The sequence below is a fragment of the Mytilus trossulus genome, chromosome 5 (genome assembly GCF_036588685.1).
Source record: "Mytilus trossulus isolate FHL-02 chromosome 5, PNRI_Mtr1.1.1.hap1, whole genome shotgun sequence".
Lineage (NCBI taxonomy): Eukaryota > Metazoa > Mollusca > Bivalvia > Mytilida > Mytilidae > Mytilus > Mytilus trossulus.
This window is the reverse complement of record NC_086377.1, coordinates 83931853-83955662: the sequence shown is the minus strand read 5'-3', so window position 1 is coordinate 83955662 and position 23810 is coordinate 83931853. Positions and strand designations below refer to the sequence as shown.

General features: G+C 32.0%; 1 protein-coding gene across 1 annotated transcript; it reads right to left on the bottom strand.

Annotated features, from left to right (window-relative positions):
* Nucleotides 1–433: 433 nt before the first annotated feature.
* On the bottom strand, nucleotides 434–16896 carry LOC134719218 (probable serine/threonine-protein kinase roco6). The gene is made up of 7 exons (XM_063582222.1): nucleotides 16825–16896; nucleotides 16099–16356; nucleotides 14590–15036; nucleotides 12683–12822; nucleotides 7451–8643; nucleotides 4081–4564; nucleotides 434–1231 (listed from the first exon to the last, which is right to left on the bottom strand). The coding sequence occupies exons 1-5, from the start codon at nucleotides 16892–16894 to the stop codon at nucleotides 7870–7872; spliced, it is 1689 nt and encodes a 562-aa protein (XP_063438292.1). The 5' UTR covers nucleotides 16895–16896; the 3' UTR covers nucleotides 434–1231; nucleotides 4081–4564; nucleotides 7451–7869.
* Between the last annotated feature and the right edge of the window lie 6914 nt (nucleotides 16897–23810).

Sequence of the window (23810 nt, the reverse complement as noted above, 5' to 3'; positions counted from 1 at the left end):
TCAATAATAATAGGTACCGGTATACAGAATCAATAATAATAGGTATACAGAATCAATAATAATAGGTATACAGAATCTATAATAATAGGTAACGGTATACAGAATCTATAATAATAGGTAACGGTATAAAGAATCAATAATAATTGGTATACAGAATTTCTAATAATAGGTATACAGAATTTATAATAATAGGTACTGGTACACAGAATCAATAATAATAGGTAGACAGAATCTATAATAATAAGTAGACAGACACAGTAATAATAGGTATACAGAATCTATAATAATAGGTATACAGAATCTATAATAATAGGTATAAAAAATCAATAATAATAGGTATACAGAATCAATACACAAATTGCATTAACTGAGAATTTAATAAGATACAGTGTGTTTGTGACCTTAAGCGATAAAATCAGAATCGGTTAATGCCATAAACGACTCTGTTTATATAGTGTCTGGTCAATAACACATTGTGTAACGTATTTATCTTCGACTATCTTCAAATAGTTGAATTTAGACGTTGTTATAATGATCTAAATGAAGCATTGACGTAATCCTTGGTTTCCGATGGACATCTCTAGCTTAAAATTAAGAATCTAATTATACAAAACAATCAAAATGCCTCCTATAGCAATTTTATGTCAAAGATCCTTGATTTCACAACTTTTGACACGAAGCTTTCTTTTCATGATAAAACATATTGATGATTTAACTTTTTGATTAACAACTATTTTTTAACTTATCTTGAAATACTAGTTAATATATCAAACACATTCTGCAGTTATATGCGCTTGTCCTAAGTCAGTAACATATTGTTCGATGGATGTGGTTTGTTGGTTTGGTTCATATGTGTTTCTCTGTTATAAGACCTCGGTCGTCCTGTATGAATGGTTTTACACTATAATTTATAGTTTGCTGATTGGTGTGGGCCGCGGCTTCGTACTTTGACCTATTGTTAACTTTTTGTACATTTGGAGTCAAATGGAGAGTTTTAAACCGCATCTTCTTGTTTATATTTATTGTTTACCATTGACTTTTCTGTCAATTTAATTAGTAAATTATAGTTTGAGTAGTTCATTACATTTTTCCATTATGCCAATTTTTCACATATTCAATATTCAATATCCCATTGACCGCAAATGGTGAATTCAAAAATGAGTTAACAAATATCGTTCAAGTCATCAGATACCACACTATCGGAAAACTGCATGAATCTTTTCCATCAATTCTGAAAAATTCAAAATAAATTCTATCAAAAAATCATTTGTAAAATGTGTTTGCATCCGATACTGAGATAATATAATGTACCTAATTAGAGCAACATTCGTTTACCTTAACATGACGAATAACTTAATTGTGTTCGCTTTATCCAGATGATTTGTTGTATGTATTATTATTCATTTTAATTTTGAATTGATGATGCAGACTTGGTTTAAGTATTTGTTTGATTTTTCCGGATGTTGTCATATTTTGTATGCATCTAAATGATGGTGAACTACAGTTAAATCGTATACATAATATACATGTCTGAAGCATATTTATGTTGAAAGATACAATACAATAATTCAAAATATGTGAAATAGATCAACAAGGTATAACACACAAGTCGTAAATATCGATTTGTTTTCACTTTGACATTTTAATGTAATGGACACTATCTACACATATTATACAAAACGTCACACAAATGACAAGCACATCATGCATACAAATGGTTAGGTGTTTTAAATTCGGGGTTGATATATTTGGTTTTGTATACTTGCATTCCTATTTTTCTTTTCTGTATAAAAGCAAGCATTTTTCTAATAGTTTTGGAAAAGTATTATATCATCTGACGAGACTTGTTAATTAAAAGTTGTAGTTTATCTACCTTTATTAACAAGAAATGTAAACAGGATAAACTTTTGTATTCACGTTTTCCGATCGTAATCGTCAATAGCCGAAAACAAAGGGGAACGTTTTTTTTATGGCTTCAAAGCATTGGTTTTAGTGTTTCGTGTAGTAATATTTTACTGTTGTACTCTATTCCATCCATTTCTATTTGAGCGTGGTGCTATCTGTCTTTCAAGATTTAGGATTTGTTCCTGTAGTTCAAACATGAACCAGATGCTCCGCAGGGCGTAGCTTTATACGACCGCAGAGGTTGAACCCTGAACGGTTGGGGCAAGTATGGACACAACATTCAAGCTGGATTCAGCTCTAAATTTGGATTGTGATTAAATAGTTGACACAGCATAGGTTTCTGACACAGAATGAATGTGTTCTAATGAACTTAAAATTTTTGTTTTCTCTTAGAGCAATTCACTATGCTGTTGAATATTAATCCTCTCAAAAAAATGTTTGAAGAAATTTTCTTTTTATTTATGAAATTTCAAATGAGAAAAATTTAACCCAATTTTTTAATCACATCCCCCTTTCCCTTATTCCAAAACTAATCTCAATTAAAATATTCTAATGGAGTTTGCAACAATAACTACTCATTTAAATACATCATAAAATATTAAGATGTAAAAAAAATGCTTGTTATCACTGAATGGTAAAGATCATTTAAATTTATCAGTTGGTAGTAAAAAGTGAATATACATTGTATATTGTATATAACAAAGATTTAAGTTGATTCTGGACAAAGAAAGAAAACTCCAATTAAAAAAAATTATTGCAATAAGATATTTCTTGCTTACTATTCTGGACAAAGAAAGATAACTCTAATTAAAAAAAATTTGCTATTTCACAATATTGTGAAATTAGATATTTCTTTCCTTTGCACAATACTGTGCAATTGAAAAGACTTGCTATTGCACAATTCTTAATATAATAATTTTAGATCCTGATTTGGACCAACTTGAAAACTGGGCCCATAATCAAAAATCTAAGTACATGTTTAGATTCAGCATATCAAAGAGGCCCAAGAATTTATTTTTTGTTAAAATCAAACTTAGTTTAATTATGGACCCTTTGGACCTTAATGTAGGCCAATTTGAAAACGGGACCAAAAATGAAGAATCTACATACACAGTTAGATTTGGCATATCAATGAACCCCATTTATTCAATTTTTGATGAAATCAGATAAAGTTTAATTTTGGACCCAGATTTGGACCAACTTGAAAACTGGGCCAATAATCAAGAATCTAAGTACATTTTTAGATTCAACATATCAAAGAACCCAACCAATTCATTTTTTGTCAAAATCAAACTAAGTTTAATTTTGGACCCTTTGGACCTTAATGTAGACCAATTTGAAAACATGACTAAAAGTTAAGAATCTACATACACAGTTAGATTCGGCATATCAAAGAACCCCAATTATTCAATTTTGATGAAATCAAACAAAGTTTAATTTTGGACCCTTTGGGCCCCTTACTCCTAAACTGTTGGGACCAAAACTCCCAAAATCTATACCAACCTTCCTTTTATGGTCATTAACCTTGTGTTTAAATTTCATAGATTTCTATTTACTTATACTAACGTTATGGTGCGAAAACCAAGAAAAATGCTTATTTGGGTCCCTTTTTGGCCCCTAATTCCTAAACTGTTGGGACCTAAACTCCCAAAAATCGATACCAACCTTCCTTTTGTGGTCATAAACATTGTGTTTAAATTTCATTGATTTCTATTTATTTAAACCAAAGTTATTGTGCGAAAACCAAGAATAATGCTTATTTGGGCCCTTTTTTGGCCCCTAATTCCTAAACTGTTGAAACCAAAACTCCCAAAATCAATTCCAACCTTTCTTTTGTGGTCATAAACCTTGTGTCAAAATTTCATAGATTTCTATTAACTTAAACTAAAGTTATAGTGCGAAAACCAAGAAAATGCTTATTTGGGCCCTTTTTGGCCCCTAATTCCTAAAATGTTGGGACCAAAACTCCCAAAATCAATACCAACCTTCCTTTTATGGTCATATACCTTGTGTTAAAATTTCATGGATTTCCATTCACTTTTACTTAAGTTAGAGTGCGAAAACTAAAAGTATTCGGACGCCGCCGCTGCCGACGACGACGCCAACGTGATTGCAATATACGACGAAAATTTTTTCAAAATTTGCGGTCGTATAAAAAGATATCACTGAAGTTACCTGCTTTCATTCGTTCTTTTATCTCTTCAAAACTCCTTGTCTCTAATTCCATTTTCCTGATTTCGTCTAATCGTTTTACGTAGGATTCACCTGCTGGATTGTTACGCTGATCAAATCTAGTTAGCATATCATGAACTATAGTCATTAGTGTTTGGTATCGTGTGTCATCTAATGCAAAGACAGAAGAATGCTGCATTTCATTTCTGATCACACGTATCCGTTGAATGTCGTCACCAATAGTAGTTTCATTGGTAGAAATCTCGTCAACCTCTTCTATTTTCCTAAAGCCTTGACTTGGAAAGTTTATTTTTAAAGCACAATATTTCTTACACATTTCTGTTATGTCCAACTTTTTACGATCAAGTATTTCTCCAGTCTTTGTATCTAAGAATAAGCGATCGTATAAAACGCCTGATAATACCTCTAGAACTATCTTTGACATTCTGACGTAATTCTGTTCCTCACTACTTAATCTAACGGGAGCCTATAATATCAATGAAATATGTAATGATACAAACTTATGCTATATAATTGCCATCTATTAACAGGTAGATAGACATACAAATATGGTCAAGGCAGTAAATACACCGGGACAGTGAAAAAGGATAGAACACAGAATTAATGATAGACAGAAAATATGGTCAGGGCAGTAAATACACCGGTACAGTGAAAAAGGATAGAACCCAGAATTAATGATAGACAGACAAATATGGTCAGGGCAGTAAATACACCGGGACAGGGAAAAATGATAGAACACAGAATTAATGATAGACAGACAAATATGGTCAAGGCAGTAAATACACCGTGACAGTGAAAAAGGATAGAACACAGAATTAATGATAGACAGACAAATATGGTCAAGGCAGTAAATACACCGGGACAGTGACAAATGGTAGAACACAGAATTAATGCTAGACAGACAAATATGGTCAGGGCAGTAAATACACCGGGACAGTGAAAAAGGATAGAACACAGAATTAATGATATGGTCAAGGCAGTAAATACACCGGGACAGTGAAAAAGGATAGAACAGAATTAATGATAGACATACAAATATGGTCAAGGCAGTAAATACACCGGGACAGTGAAAAAGGATAGAACACAGAATTAATGATAGACAGACAATTCATGTTGACGTCAGAATATTCAAAATTACGTCAAATTTATTTGAATAATTAAAAAAAAAAAAAAAAAAAGATATATATAGATTCTTACATTGATACCAGTGGATTATCAGATTTATCCAATCGAGATAGTTAAATTATCAATTTTAGAGTCCAAGCCGCCTCGGCGAGGACTTTAAAATTTATAATTTAACTATCGAGATTGGATAAATCCGATAATCCACGAGTAACTATGTAAGAATCTGTTTCTCTCATGATTAAAAGACATTTTCTTTTTTTGTTAACCGAAAATCCCCTTCGAGTGCCTTTCACATTGCACGAAGTTGTCAATTTCATTAACACCTGTTATCATATCTTGATTCATTCAGTTAGCTAAAAAGGTCATGACCCTTAAAATCATTCAATGATCTTTTGAGATCACCAGCAACCACACGTTGATTAAATTTTTTTATACAATGGGTTCGGAAAGGTATATATTTCCATAGAGTTAGAGAAACATATATATATCATTGCAAGCATGCGAGATTTGTACAAAGCACAATGTTCTTAAAGATATACTAGAAGTATTTCCATTTAACAATAATTTTACAGTCGAGCATTTTTTTAAATGAGCTAGCTACGTAGTATGTTGTTCGACAAAGATAGATATTTAGGACATATGGGCTTTTCAAGGTGCTATGATATTAAACGCAACCAAGTAAACATGGCGTTCTCTTCAATTAATTGAAGATGCATTATTACATGCATTTCATTACTTCTGCCTTGAACATACATAAAACCACTCAGAATATAATAGCAACATACCGGTCAGTAACATTTCTTTATTTTTCATATAGCATAGTATGATATGATCATAAACAAGTAAAATAGGATGGATAATTTGCTTAAAAATCATATCAATATTTTCGTTGTACAGTGTTAATCCTGTTGACGATCACTTTAATATTTTCGTTATACAGTGTTAATCCTGTAGACGATCACTTTAATTTTAGGAAAGCACTTAACATGCATAAAAAGGAGGTACTTAAAAAAATTGTCAGGTGTGGGCGTGAAGCCTGTAGGATGGCTGTAAATTATCTGAAAGTTCATTTCTGATTTCACACATTTAAATAGATATAACTCAGCTGTTTTACTTTCGCTTTATAGATATCAATAGATATAACTCAGCTGTTTTACTATAGACGATCACTTTAATTTTCTGATTTCACACATTTAAATAGTTATAAATAGATATAACTCAACTATTTTACTTTCGCTTTTCGTGATATTTTCCGTGTCATGTTATTTGTTTTTCAACCCGGAACAGAAATATGAATCGATGAAGACCCTAGGGTAACCTGTATTTTTTTCGCACATTGTTCTTTGATCTATGAAAAGCTATTCATATATTTACAATACAACCTTTATTTTATATGAAGGTCCCACAAAAAATGTAAAAAAGTGTGTATGTGTTTAAGCTTCTCTCATGCGATACCTTTTTGGTCACTTTTTATGTGTTGCGTCTGAATATGAATTATAACCCTCAATAATGAATGAACAAATTGAACAAATCCTTCTGAACAAACAGAAAAAGAAACCACATAAGAACAACACACGACTTTTTAATATTCAAGTTTATTAATGAAAACTCAGGTTTTGCGTATATTTCCTGTAAAACAAAAGTTTCGTTGTTTTCCTCTTATAGTTGATGTGTTTACCTCAGTTTTAGTTTGAAACACGGATCTGTTTTCTCTCAATAGATATATGACTTTCGAACAGCGGTATACTACTGTTGCCTTTATTTGACACATTTAAAAAAAAACTAAGGATTGTCTTATCCCAGGAATAGATTACCTTAGTCATATTTGGCACAACTTTTTGGAATTTTGGATCCTTAATGCTCTTCAGCTAATTAGACAAAGTCGATCTTAAAAACTTAACGATCTTTACTGATACAAAAAAAGTAAGATACAAAATGACAAGCGTTTACTTAACAAAACAACACGTGCATTTCTGTGAAGAAAACAAAATCACGCGCGATTTTGTAAATGGAACTGATAGTAGATCATTACGTGGTACAGTCGCGCATATCAATTGGGAATGGACCAAATACTTTTTTTTTATCACAACCAGTCCACACTGATACTTACATTAGCAACAAGTACACATCAAAGGAATAAAAATAAAAATAACAATAATTGGATTTCATCGTGTCACAAATATATGCCAACTAAATGAAAATAATCTAAAGCAAATAGAAACATTACCTTTGATTTCTCACCAGACCAATAGTCTTTATATTTATGAGTTGTCGCATGTTCTTCGCAATAATATTTTTTCCCATCATGTACTTGATCAAATTCAAGGAATCCTGTGTCAAAGGAGAAACTGGTGGTCTCACACTTCCATTTTTTCTCGAAAGATACCGTTTTCAACTTGTATCGCGTGTTGATAATTCTGTTGATTTCCCTTTCGACAATTTTTAAAACAGCTTGGTTAACCTCTGTATCTACTTCATCCCATTGCCATACTTGCAGCTGAATCATATGACTACTCTTTGCTAATACAAATTTTGCACAGCCAGTTCTGTCAATATTGAATACACAACAATCCTTGAAGAGGCCTATCTCGCCCTTCACCACTGCTAGAGGATACTCTCGTAGACAAGAGACAATCAGATTGCTGATTAGATACGGCGGTAAAAAACTAAAGACAAAACACAAACATGTAGATTTGCTAGCATTTGGAACGTTAAACAATACATCAATATCCTTAATTTTAATGTTTGAAGCATGCATGGAACGTAAAAAAAACTATGCTCCCTTTGTACATTTCCACTTTCCGTCAATAGCAATGGATAGATGATAATGTCAAACTTTTCGATTACTTCCAGTATATGCTCTTTATGAATTCTCATGTCTGCTGATTGTTTCTTGAATATTTCTTCCAATAGCTTAGGATCCATCTTTCCTGTTTGTTTGAAGTTGTTCCATTGTAAGTGTGGTAATTCCAGTTGAAACTGCTGGGCTGTAACAATGCATGTAAAGGCATTTGCTAACCATTGGGGATCAAGTATGATGTATGACGGAATGTCTTCAAAAAATATCACGTTACCAATTTCATGTTGATACCTGAGAAAGAGATGAAGCTCCTTGTCATCAGTTATCGGAAGTGGTATTTTCTCACCTAGTTCTTTTAATCTTTCAAAAGAAATTATTTGTTTTCCGATCGCAAGTTCAGAGTTGATGGCTTTTTCCATCTGAATAAATTTAACAGGGTATTCTCGATTCCAATTTGTGCTACTCTTTGCTGTGGAAAATATATCATTCCTCAATTTTCCAAAAGCATCTTCTTCATCCTCTGTGTTGGATATCAGGTGAATTGATCTCAGGTGAAGCTTGGAATCTTTAAATATTTTATCAGTGTAGGATTCGAGACGTTTTCTGCATTGTTCTTCTTCCTTTCGCAAAAACAAAAACAGTGATATTGTATTATTTCATTATCATTTAACTTAAACAGTCTTAGATACATGAATTCATATGAAATGTTTTTGGCTGTCAGTAACTATTACTATTCTCATATCTGTACTTTTCTGTGTCTTTCTTCTAGAGCGGATGTATAAATACTCTGGCTTTCGTAAATTGTTATGATATAAGTTAGGCTGTTAGTTTTCACATTGAATTGTTTCATATGTTTCCAATCGAGATGTTTTTAAGCCGGCTATATGGTACGGGTTTTTCATCAGCATCTGTTAAACAACACAGGGCATCTGCCAACAATTCCCGCTTTTCAGAGGGGTTCATGTTGCCCAGTTTTAATTTTCCTATGAACATTGTGTTCTGTATATTGTTGGGTTTTTAATGAAAGTTTTTATTTTCTATATTCAAAAAGAATCGAACACTGGGGCAAAAAGTTTGTTACTATTTAAGAAACGGAAGTTGACAAAAATTAAGAATGAGTGATAAAACACTACTTATTGAAATTAGCAGACACCAACACATGCAAAGAGAAAAAAGTGTATATAGTAATTATAAAAATCAAATTGATGGTGAACATTAATCCGTCTAGTGACTTGAATAATCATAATTTTGACAAATAAAGAAATGTTGATAAATCTGTCAATACCAAAGGAAACTATAATCGTGACATCCTTAAAAAATGTCTTTAAAATAAGGCAATGTTAGAGTAGAGACTAAAACTACTAATACAAAATTGATACAATTTTTTTTCATATTAAATGTCAATTTATTTGCAATATTATTGACTTGTAAAACACTGGTTTTCTTAAAATTGAGAATGGAAATGGGGAATGTGTCAAAGAGACAACAACCCGACCAAAATAAAAAAACACAACAGCAGAAGGTCACCAACAGGTCTTCAATGTAGCGAGAAATTCCCGCACCCGGAGGCGTCCTTCAGCTGGCCCCTAAACAAATATATACTAGTTCAGTGATAATGAACGCCATACTAATTTCCAAATTGTACACAAGAAACTAAAATTTAAATAATACAAGACTAACAAAGGCCAGAGGCTCCTGACTTGGGACAGGCGCAAAAATGCGGCGGGGTTAAACATGTTTGTGAGATCTCAACCCTCCCCCTATACCTCTAACCAGTGTAGAAAAGTAAAAGCATAACAATACGCACATTAAAATTCAGTTCAAGAGAAGTCCGAGTCTGATGTCAGAAGATGTAACCAAAGAAAATAAACAAAATGACAATAATACATAAATAACAACAGACTACTAGCAGTTAACTGACATGCCAGCTCCAGACTTCAATTAAACTGACTGAAAGATTATGATTTCATCATATGAACATCAGGCACAATCCTTCCCATAAGGGGTTTAGTATCATACCATCATAACATATATGAGAAGAACATAACCCGTGTCATGCCAACAACTGTTTTTAGAATAAATGTGTTTAGTTCCGACGCAAAGACCTTATCAGTGACTCAATATTAACGCCAAAATATGCAATCTTTAATGACTTGACAACAGTATCGTAATTATATCCTTTCTTAATAAGTCTATTCAAAGGGTTTGTAAGTTTATGAGGTGAATACTGACACCTTTGTGCTTTATAAAGAATATTTCCATAAAAAATTGGATGTGAAATACCTGAACGTATAAAAAGTCTGCATGTTGAGCTATATTTACGAATGATGTCTGTATACCGATGATAAAATTTAGTAAATGTTTTGACTAGTTTGTGATATCGAAAACCCTGGTGTAATAATTTTTCAGTAATACATAAATTTCTCTCGTTAAAATCTAAAACATTGTTACATACACGAGCGAATCGTACAAGTTGAGATATATAAACACCGTAAGATGGTGACAAGGGAACGTCACCATCTAAAAACGGATAATTAACGATAAGAAATGAAAAATCATCCCTTTTATCATAAATTTTAGTATTCAGCTTTCCGTTAGTGATATAGATATCAAGATCGAGGAAAGGGCAGTGGTCATTGTTAGTATTAGCTTTATTTAAAGTGAGTTCACCAGGATAAATTTCATTAATATACATACTGAAGTCGTCATTATTGAGAGCCAAAATATCATCCAAATATCTAAAAGTATTATTAAATTTGTTTATCAGATGTTGTTTTGAAGGGTCTTTGCTTATTTTTGTCATAAATTGTAACTCGTAACAATACAAAAAGAGGTCCGCAATAAGTGGTGCACAGTTAGTCCCCATTGGAATTCCGATAATCTGACGATATACGGAATCCCCAAAGCGAACAAAAATGTTATCTAGTAAAAATTCAAGGGCATATATAGTATCAAAGCATGTCCAATTAACATAGTTTTTTTGTTTATTGCTACTAAAAAATGACCTAAAAGAGTTTGAACATATATATTCACATTCTGATTTTTTGAATGCCCATTTAATTAGGTGTGTGAATTTTTTCTTAATGAGAATGTGAGGCAATGTAGTATACAGGGTAGAAAAATCAAAACTTTGAACAGATTCAAAATCACCAATATAAGCATGCAATTTATCAAGTACTTCCAACGAGTTCTTGACACTCCAAAAGTAATTTATTCCACTATTTTCGAAGGCCTTATTTGAACAATTTATTATAAGGTTTTTAATTGTACCAAGTGTGCTGGTAAGAATAATAGACAATTTAGTAGTTGAACAATGACTTGAAGACGAAATAAATCTATATTTGTAAGGGGTTTTGTGTAGCTTCGGAAGCCAATACATAGTTGGAACTTTCATTGTATTTGGCTCTGCTTGTAAAGCGGAGCCTAAAAGTTTATGTTTGTTACAGATTTCGTTTTCTGAAAATGGAGTCAGTTGGAATGTTGGTGAATTGGTGATTTCCTTTTTCAGAACCTCGATGTAAAATTTACGTCAAACAATAATAATATTATTAGCAGCTTTATCGGCCGGGACAAAAACAAATTCCTTGGCTAGTTCTTTTAGTTTATGTTTGATACGAGAAATAGGTTTATTGTGGTTATTGTTAATAGTAAAATGTTCTTTAAAATGTTGAATACGTATATCAACTATCCTCATTACTGAATTAAAAAAAGAGTCCAAAGATTTTTTGTCAGCTTTTTCCCGTTTTATCCATTTCATACAGTAAGTATGGAGTGAGTCGTGAATGATATTACGACACTCATTCCAATTAATAATTGACGGGGGACGATATTTAGGTCCTTTACTGAGAAATGATTTTAACTCTCGGTCTTGAACGATGTTAAGATCTCCTGTTATAACATGGGAAATGGGTCCATAAATATATTCGGAATTACTGCAATTACATGAAGTAGGTGTATTTTCACTGATATTAACATCTTTACACAATTGACTATAATTAAACACAAATTTCCGGGTAGATTTCTTGTAAATATAACAAATAAGAGGTAGCTCAGTATTGTCAAAATATCCAGGAATGTGTTCTTTAACAGAATGGTCGTTAAATATACCGGCAATATTTACTGTAACATTAATTTACTATGTGTCAATTTATAGGCAATTTTAGGCTAGTACTGATAGCATCATCTCATTCACACTTCACTCAAAAAATGTCCTTGAGAACAACTTTAAAAACAAAAACGACAATCAGCATTGACGAGCATGACCGTCAGGACAGAAAAAGATACACATTATAATCAATATGACAAAGGTACATATTCGTACAGTAAAATGAAATAGATATTATACAATCCAGACTGAAACAATTTCGATAGATTCTATTTAAACTGCGCTCTAATGTAACATTGAATCAGCGATTCATAAACAGCCCGTTAGATGTGTAAGACGTCTTGGCAAACTTGATCTAATCGTATCTTATAGATCCAATACATTGGTGAAGTATTTCCAATGTCCATAGTCTAAACTTAACTAGAATACCGTTTTTATACGAACACAAGTTAACATTACCTAAATATTTTCAAAGGCCCAAATTCAGTCGTCAAGTTTTTATAAACAGAGACTAAATTAAAATGTCTACTCCATTGTTACTTTGATATAAATACCTGAAATTTGTCCGTGTGTGTACCAATTGCAATAACTGGTGGATCTAGAAGGTTGTCAGCTCCTTCAAGCAATACAGCTTCAGATTTGTCGTTTATGCTTCCATAACAATGTATTGTATCCATCCAGAAATTGAATGTGCCTGTGATGAAAGACAAATTAAAATTTAAATATTTCGGTGGATGACTGCACTTGAAATGTGTCTGAAGAATATAATTATGTCATTCAATAAAAAAATATATAATGATTTATCCTGCAGACCGTTATAATATTGCAAGTAAAAAATATAACTATCTAAATCAGTGTATAAAAAGAAGCGAAAGTTACACACGGGCGAATGAACATTCATCAGTCAAAAAGAAAGCGATAACGATCGGGCAAATTAAAAAAAAACAAAAAAATAGACAAACAAAAGAAAGCGATAACGAATGGGCAGATAAAAAACTTCAAAGAATAGACAACATAAGAAAGCGATAACGATCGGGCAGATAAAAAAACCCAAAGAATAGACAACAAAAGAAAGCGATAACAATCGGGCAAATAAAAAACCCCAAACAATAGACAACAAAAGAAAGCAAAAACGATCGGGCAAATAAAAAACCCCAAAGAATAGACAACAAAAGAACGCGATAACGATCGGGCAGATAAAAAAAACCAAAGAATAGACAACAAAAGAAAGCGATAACGGTCGGGCAGATAAAAAAAACCAAAGAATAGACAAACAAAAGTATGCACAACATTATATAGAACACAATCGAGAGAACAAAATGAGTCTTGCATAAATCAGGGTTGAATCGAGGTGCTCAAGAAGGGTACTCAGATCCTATATCACATTCCGCACCCGTCTTGTTGTTTGTGGTAAGTACAAAATCGGCGATGAGTCTCACTTGTAAGTATATGTAAGCTATTGTTTGGAAATCAAATGTCTTCGGACAACACAAGATATTTGTGGTCGTATAACAAAGGATGTTTGTATGAGATAAGAAGAAAACAACATTTATGGTGATATCTTTTTAAGCACTATATAAAATAGGTTAGCTACAAGTATATTACACGATTTTACGTGTAAAAATGAGGAGAAAGATATCAAAGGAACATTTATAATCATAAGACGAAAAGAAACTGACAAAGAACGCCAAAGACTAAAACGACAATCAAAAATATTCAAAACACAAAGTAGAGAACTTAAGACTGAGCAACAGAAAACCTAACCAAAAACCGGGGGTGATTTCATACACTCACGGAAGATTCTACTCTACACGTGCACACGTCGTGTTGTTCGTGTATTTAAAAACCTGGTGATAAGTATTATTCGGTAGGCAAAAAGTGGCAGAATTGTAGTACTTTTGGAACATATCCGTCGTCATCTTTAAAACAGATATTCAATGATGTTAAACCAACTATTGATGGCATCTGTAAATTTTTAGAAGGGATAATTTCAACTGCACCTCTTTAACACTTGGCTTGATAGATTTTTTGTGAGCAACAACCTTCTTATAGGGACATCATGATAGAAAATACAAGTCCTAGAATATCGTATCAATTTGGAGATATATACTGCATAGGAGACACTGCTAGAATGTTGCTAAATAGAAAATGAAAGAACAATGGGGAAGCTGAAGTCATCTCTTTTGTCACGAACTTTTGTTTTCATCCGATCTTCATTGTCAATTTCTAAATGCAAGTCAAGATAGTAAATGGCTATATCAAATGAAACACGAAAAGTAGTGTCGTTTAGAGCAAATAATAAAAATCATTTAACAAAAAAGCAACGTATAAAAAATTTGCTGTCTTAAATGTTTAGTTTCATTGTTTTTATATGAACTGAACATCAAGAATAATTCGTATCTACGTTTAATATAATTATATCTTGAAATTTGATAAGGAAGCACAAATTGACTTTACAAACCGTAGGATACTGTTTCATCTATGTCATGTAAATTTGCTACGACAAGAAAAATTGCTTCTGAATTCAAAAACGTTTGATGTGTGTTGTAATACTCAATGTCACCAGCAAAATCCCACACTGTTAAATTTGCATAGCCGTCTTCGTCTTGTAAGTCTACAGCAGATCCGATTATGCTTAACAGGTCATCCTTTGCCAGTTTAGAAAACGGCGATTCTGTAATCTCCGGATAAGCAAACTGATAATTCATTTTGGCATGTTTGGGTTGAGGTTCTTCGTCATGTTCAATATTTTTGGTGATTGTGCCCTTATTATCATCTGTTGATATCTGATCTGATGAAGATATCTCCAATATGTCATGCTTTGGTTTTTCTTTATCTTGATGCATCTTTTTGACAATTGACTGCAACATTCTATTGTTGATACTTGTTTCTTTCACTAATCTTGTATCTACAAAAAACATAGTAAAAAGTGTTCATAGTATAGAAGAAATCTATGGAAGTTATGATTAAACTTCACCGATTTCATATGTTATACAATAAAGAAACAATAAAGAAAACCACATCCACCCCTTTCTCAGAAACTAAACACATAAAACAATAATCTGTTAAGGCAACAGGTCATTCATTATCAAGAAAAAAGTAAATTAACAAAAATACCGAACTCTGAGGAAAATTCAAAACGGAAAGTCCATATTCAAATGGCAAAATCAAAGCTCAAACACATCAAACGAATAAGGGTATCTGCATTTAAAAAATATAGATATCAATATCATTTTATTTTCATATAAAACCTTTACAGTAACAACTATCGCAGTAATTGAAATAATGAAATTACAGTAGACATAAAGTATTTGCTAAAGGATTAAATTGTCATATACAACACTCAATCCAGACATCCATCTGATTAGACATCCATCTGATTACACATCCATCTGATTAGACATCCATCTGATTAGACATCCATCTGATTAGACATCCATCTGATTAGACATCCATCTGATTACACATCCATCTGATTAGACATCCATCTGATTAGATATCCATCTGATTACACATCCATCTGATTAGACATCCTTAGACATCCATCTGATTAGATATCCATCTGATTAGATATCCATCTGATTAGACATCCATCTGATTAGATATCCATCTGATTACACATCCATCTGATTAGACATCCATCTGATTAGATATCCATCTGATGCTGCGGGATCTACGAAAATATTATGAAGGCGCTGCAGCGCTGCGGCACCGCAGCGTCATATCGGCCTGGGGAGAACACTGATTCATATTAGGTCTGAGACAAACGGTTCATACTACATGTACTAGGATCTAGCAAAAATGTGTTTCCAAGAATTGAAAAATAAAAAAGAGTAAATACATAAAAACAGCATACACAGAAATTAAAAAAAAAATTAAAATGATGTTTACTATGTTTTAGTTTTTCTATGATAACTTTGCAATAAATAAAACATGTAAAACGAGAGTGAGAAAAAAATCGCATATTTACCTAACACTTTATTCCATTCCCAGTTACTTAGATTTATTCGACATCTACGCCGATGAATTTCTATACCATTTGTGCTTTTTACGCTTTGTAACTCCTCCCCGAACAATCTTCGTACTAAGGAAGTCTTTCCAACAGATTTTTTTCCAACAATTATTAAATTTATATCCCGTCTTCTTTCTGAACCCGATTCAAGGGCGTTCAGATAAATGGCAATCGACTCATGATCCATCTTTTTTATTTGTTCTGGTATTTTGCTGTCTGAAATGTAAATTAATAAATGTTTATCCTAAAAAGTCATTAGTAAGAGGTCATACTCGTCTACCGATTTATACATATTAGGTCTGAGACATACAGTTCATATTAGGGCCTTCTCAATCGATTTATGAATTTCGAACGTCACATGCCTTGTGACAGCAACTAGTAAGAATGATTTTGACGTCACATGCCTCTTCCTTGTGAGAGGAACTAGTAAGAATGATTATCCAAAATATATTCAGCATGTTGAGGAAAGTATCAATTAGATGGGAATGATTTTAAAGTTAATATGATCAGTAATCAATAAATCTTCATCAATAGCCTACTTCACTTTCCCCATCAATTTGTTGGTTTTTTTTCATCATTTTTCATTATAACATTATAAGCAGATATCAAGATTTCCGTATGTTAGAAACAAGTAATTATAAATCATTTCAGCCGGTGTCTGAATAATTAACATTAGATGATTACCTTCAACTACTGGTGCTGCAGGTTCCTGTAAATGGGTGTCAGGAGTTACTTCTGGGGATGTTTTTGACATGACAGTCTACAAAAAAAATATGCTATAGACTATCATGCCCCATGTGAAAACTTATCAAATACATATATATTTTAATAGCCTTTCTATCTGCCAGTAGATTTAAAGGACAATAACTCTATATTTTACAGGAAGTTGAAATGCGCAATGCAATCACAACTTATTTTGACTAGACACAGACAATTATTTTGAATGGACCGTAATTCTTTGCTCATTTCATTGTATTTCCACCTTTGATTCTGTTCTGTGCATCTATTTGTTATAGTAGGTACAGTCATTGTATTGAACAAAATCATTCCTCTTTGCCACATAATTTATAGATAATGTATAGTAAAGCATGTTGACTAAATATGAAAGTGTATATGTAGTTGTGTCCCTTATTAGTATAATCAGTTTGAGAATGTTCATTGTTATTTCCCTTGTTTAAAACTATAAATTTCATGTTCTATATTTAAAGATTTACATGATGCTTATTCAGTACATATTTTTGAAATTAAATAGATATTAGTATTTTTAATTCATTGGTTAAAGAAATTCATTTATATTCTAAATTTTAGTATTTGCATTGTCACAAATCATTTATAACCTCCTTTGACAGACTCAGGCCTATACATTTTATATGACTGGTTTGGTGTAATTGCATTGAATTGTCTGAGGTTTGAAGTATACAGTCCAACCAATGAAAGTTGTAAAGAATGCAAATCTCCCTTTCATTTATTGGTTTTCAATTGCTTAACAAAAACGAAAAAACAAAATTCCACATCCCCATTTTGTCTTAATTTGAAATTTCAAATATATCAATTCACCAAACACATTTGACAAGATAGATTTTTTTCGGTGGTATAAAAAAATTACAAAGAAAATGATTTCGTTCTTTGCTAGATAATTGGTGAAACAGACTATACTTCATAAAATTATTGAGTGAACACATTGAGTTATTCCTCTTAGTATAAGAAAATGTTTTCTCAGGCGTGCAAGAACATACAATCAAATGTTTTGTTTTATTTTGCCCTAATTGTAGATTACTGTTTTAAAAAAACCAAATTTCATTGGTATATTTTGATATTTACAAAATTAAGTAAAAAGCTTAATTTTAAAGGCCCATTTTTGTTAATGAAATTAATGATTTTTAGAAAAATTTCAAATTTGCCCATAATTTGCACATAATGTTTGGAAAATGCATAAAAGATCAAGAAATACATACGTCAGACACATTATTCTTTATACAGAAGTTGGGATTACATATTTTCAAGTTGTTCGTTTGACCAGGCTGATGATACAACCCACACTTACTGGCACTTGAGTTGTGTGATGGTGACTTCGGTCATAAATCCTAATACCCAAATAATGGACGACAAACAAATATTACTAATGATTTGTAATGTGATGTCCTTTTTCAATTTTTTTATTTTTTTTTTCAGAAGAAGTTATTGCCAAGTTCGAAAACAGTAGTTATCAACCATACTCATAATGGAGAAAATGCATCATTTCTTAAAGTATGTTTTATTTCTCCCATTGTTTAATTGCAAGAAAATAGCACATATTCAGGTTTTCAGGTTTTAGACTCCAATCTGGCAATATGTGTTGTAATGCATGTAATGTGGCTACCTTTATTTGAAATGATCAGTTTAGAAAAAAAATCAATTGTTTTCTGATTTTTGTGATTCACCTTTTTTTGCTTTAAAGGTGTCAGACCACCAATTCAAAATCTATACATATTCCAACAAATTTTTCATTTTTCAATTGTCACAGCTTGTCCACGCCCACTGCTGTCCACAGGAGATCGGGTGGGCGGAGGTCGATCCATGAACTTTATATAACGGTACATTGGTTGTCATATGTTTATTGATTTGTAAATGTATTGATATGCACTTGTAACAGTTTGTACATAGAGTAATTTATCTGATAGTAAAACATTGTGAAATTTTTGCATTGTTTTGTACGTGAATTAGGAAGCCTTAGCTTAATTTTTTGTTTACAGTTCAGTTTGTATTGATTTGACACCAATGAGTAAACTTAAATTGAAATTATGTGAAGTTGCCATTTTAAAATTGTTGTCGTGATTACCGTGTAGATACAATAAACCAAGTTGACACCTGATTTATTTCAGTAGAATAACATGTGCTGTTAAAAGGCAATTATTGCCACATGCTTACAAATTATCAGTTGTTCACTATATTCGTTTAATCTTAAATATATGCTCCATTTGTCACTTACAACTGATTCAATTCGATCATATTTGAATATAAAAAAGTCATGGAAAGACCTTGTTAATTCTCGAAAAAAATATTGCTTATTATCTAAACATTATGCCGTGAAATTTCTTTTTTTCGACCTCATTTCGTTATTTCCAGAAGGACAAATAAAAATACTATGAACTTTAAAGAATACAAAAATGAAAGAAAAGATCACTGACGGACGCTTATATATGTACCGGTGTAAAAATCAAATTCTTGTTAAAACATTGGTTGTTTATTATCTTCATTATCTTTACTCATGTAATTGACAGGTTATAAATCACACAAGATATTAGCGTTGTTTGTACATGCAGTCATTGAGCTGTGATTTGATCAGCAGATATAGTAATAAAAGATTTTGTGATTTCAATTGCGATGTTAGAATTCGGTTAGATATTCTATTGCATAAGTTAACCGCTCTTCAATTTAGTTGAAGCAACACTTAATATTGGTATCATTGATTGACTGTATCTTTTTTAACATTCAGTAGCAAATATTTCAAACAGGTACAAGTTTGATTTACAACTTTCTATTAAAATAACCCTGACAGGTTAAAATGCAAACTTTATAGATTTGTACACAAGAAATATACAACATGTGTACAATACGTTGGGAAAAGTTATAAAAAAGTAAATTTAATATCAATAATATATTAGTACATAGATAATTGACCAAAATGGACCTTACTTTTGCAACTCCCTGGATTGCTTTATTCAGTCAGCCACACCACTAGACAAAATGTCTTTTTTGTGAACTAAAACGGTTTTCAATTTAGATTTAGGCAGGGGTTAAAAAATTGTGTTACAGCTAACTAGCCCAGGATTTATTGGCAGCAGGATGTTACTAGCCCTGTTGGAAGAACTGCTAGCTATATAGTCCATCAAAACTGACCTGCTAGCCCTAGTATGCCTTAAAAACAAGTTTGCTGCATAATACAAAAAAAAAGTGGATGTCCTCTGTTTTGAAGGAGAAATTATACACAGTATTTAATAATTGTTGTTGATCTGTTATTTATTCTTTTTGTGCTTAACCTAACTTAGTTGTTCCCACATTCAAAGCAGACTTTTTATTGGCGTGCTTGGGGCAACTAACGGCAATATTCACAGAACATTGTCTGTTTTTTCATCAGCAACAGCCAACCTTGCCAGGAGAATCATTGCGTCCCGGTTCTGTCAACTTTTCAGGAAGTAAATGCGTGATTTTTTGGCCAAATTGTAAAGATCAAAGAGAAAAAACAATAGATCAAAGGAAAATGCCGCCAAATAAGCATGAACATGTGTGCGTGTCGCGCTAAAGACTTGGCAGGATTGCTGTCTTGGACACTTTAAATTTTTTTCCTGCTTTTCCCGGTCGTATTTGGCATTTTTTGGTGATTAATTTTCAGCCTCGTTACCCCCTTCATCTACCGTTTTTCGTTTTGAAACTGATGAAGTTCCTGGGGTGCGTGCGACTGTCGTCAAGAATTTTTTGTTACTAGTCCATCGGGCAAATCGGGTTACACATTTTAATTGCCCGAGGCGTAAATGATCTAGTCGCGGGCGTCGGGCTAGTGGATTTTTTAACCCCTGGTCAAGTTTATTAAAATTATGATGATTAATTTCAACTTCATTTAACATAAAATTTCTAGACATACGTATTACTGCTGGTTTGCCGATGAAGGTTTAAGTGTTCCTCATCATCTATTTGACACGCTCTGTTTTCTCTTTGATTTTTCTTAAAAAAGCCTATTTTAATTTTCAAGTTACATGTATGGTCATTTATACGTAATTTTATTAAAAGCTGACGACTGTTATGTTTTGGGTTTGAATTGTGCAACTAGTTTTCTATTATTTTTTTGTTCCTGATGGACTGTTTTCCAGTGCGTAATTTATTATACATATTCAGGACGAATACTCAACAATAATAGATACATGTAGTTAACCTTGCACCAACATTGCAGCTATAGTAATAATTCTACAATGTCCACCCAAATGGGGTTATTGCAATGGTTGTCGACGAAGAATGGCACTTGTGATGTTTACAGAAAGTTAAATATACCTATTTAAATAAAGATGATTTAGATAATTTAGATTTTTTGGTTTTATTTCTTTTGTGAGAAGACATGACATTAGCATGATTCGTTTTACTATAGTATGTACAGCATGCCTTGTACTTTTTTTCATAAATGTATTATAATGCATCTTGTCAGCATCATTTTGTTAATTTCGTGTATATCATATGACCAATCTCGAGGAGGTGAAACTGTATGCATATAGAGAAACTAATCTGCGCAAAGCAAGGGACAATCATTAAAAAAATAAGATGTGATTTATTTTTTTACTCAAAGTCAGAAGATTTAATTCTGAAATCACAGAATATTTCAAATTACAGTTTGACACAATAATGTTATCATTGTTGAAGGCCGTACAATATGACTCTGTGTGACTGTTGTTTATTTAAAATAATGCCACATCTCCTTATTTCGGATCTGATGGATTGATGTCTGATTTGAAATTATGATACCTGTACATCTCCTTTTTATAAGTCCGTAGAAATACCGCAAAGGACCTCCTTAGTGCACTAAGAACAAAAATGTGCACTAAGGACCTGATGGAATGATACAACTGTCACAAAGGACATGGCATATAGAAGTAGACTTTGTAAAATTACATAATTTCAAATTTTATAATCATATCTTTTGTAATTAAGAAAGTTATTTAATATTTTATGGACACGCGCCTCAATCAGTTGATTGTCACCTGTGTAATCGATAGAAATTCACGTTCGCTCAACCCTGACCCGGTTATAATCCACTTGTATACTGATTAAACATGTAATACTATATGGTATTTCAAAATGTTCTGTGTTTGTTGTTACTGCCGTGTTTATTTTGTATTTCTGTCTGTTATATAATTTTTTACTTCTATGTAATAGCGTATTTCTTACTCTTATTTCTTGATTTTTTTATCCTTTTAATTTCGTTTGCTTGTTTGTTACTTTAAGTTAATTTTCTGATGATCTTCGGTAAGTTAACAAATGTTCATAAAAGTTAACAACATAAGTCTTCCTCAGCATAACATTAGTATTTAAAATTATAATCTTATCTTAACTGAAATACATTACAGTAGCCATTAGATATTAGTCATTTTTACCAATCATTAGCATCATAATACAAATGTACAATATTTATAATTAAACATGTGAGTTTTTAGTGAGAATGTCCAATACACACTACCGTTCCAGGTTTTATGCACGTAAATCCGTAAAATTTATTTAAAATCATTTGATAAAATATTATTGCACATTTTTAAATCGTAAAATGAACTTGACATCAATCATTCATGTTAAAATTAAAATTGTTATAACCAAGAATTGACATCATTCTACAATAGATTGCTGACTAGACGAGCTCAGATTGGCCGGAAATGATTAAGGCTCTTACAGGGAACATAACATGTATGTCGATTGGATTATGGAAAGTATCTCTTCGAGCTTCTTATCAAAAAGGTTGCAATTGAATAACAAGAGGCTCTCAAGAGCCTGAATCGCTCACCTTATTTTTTTTTGTTAAATCTCTCATCAATGATTATTTTGGCTTTTCAATTTATTTAAATGTTCTTTGAATCGTCCTATTTTCTTCAAAAGCTAAAAAAAAAAAATTTTCTCCTATGTTCTATTTTAGCCATAGGAGCTATGTTTCTTGACATACAAGGAAATAAAACATAAAATTTGTACTAGATACTCTGAAACTCATTTAGCCTAAGTTTGGCTGAAATTGATACAGCAGTTTCAAAGGAGAAGATTTTTTAAAGTAAGTCAACATGATGAACAAATTGTGAAAAAAAGTCTTTAAAGGGCCATTACTCCTTAAGGGGTCAATTGACAATTTTGGTCAAATTTACTTATTTGTACATGTAGATCTTACTTTGCTTAACATTTTTGCTATTAACAGTTTATCTGTATCTATAATAATATTCAAGACAATAACCAAAAACTGCAAACTTTCTTTAAAATCATCAATTCAGGGGCATTATACCTGAAAAACCAGTTACCCAATTCGGCTGAAAATTTCAGGACAGGTAGACCTTGACCTAATAAATACTTTAACTTCTTGTCTTATTTGCTCTAAATGCTGGAGTTTTTGAGAAATAAGCCAAAAACTGCATTTTACCCTGTGTTTTATTTTTAGCCATGACGGCCATGTTTTTTGACGAAATAGAAAATAAAACACAAACTTAATTTTATACACCCTACTGATCATTCAGTTGAAATTTGGTTGAATTTGGTGTTGAGTAGTTTTTAGAGGAGAAGATTTTTTAAAGTTAGCAAATATGATGAATAAATTGTGAAAAATTGTCATTAAACGACAATAACCCCTTAAGGGGTAATTGACAATTTTGGTCATATTAACTTATTTGTAGATCTTACTTTGCTGACCATTTTTGCTGTTTACAGTTTATCTTTATCTATAATAATATTCAAGATAATGACCAAAAACTGCAAAATTTCCTTAAAATTACCAATTAAGTGGCAGCAACCCAACAATGGGTTGTTTAATTCATCTGAAAATTTCAGGGCTGATGGATCTTGACCTAATGAACATTTTTACCGCATGTCAGATTTGCGGTAAATGCTTTCGTTTTTGAGATTTAGGCAAAAAACTGCATTTGACCCCTATGTTCTATTTTTAGCAATGGCGACCA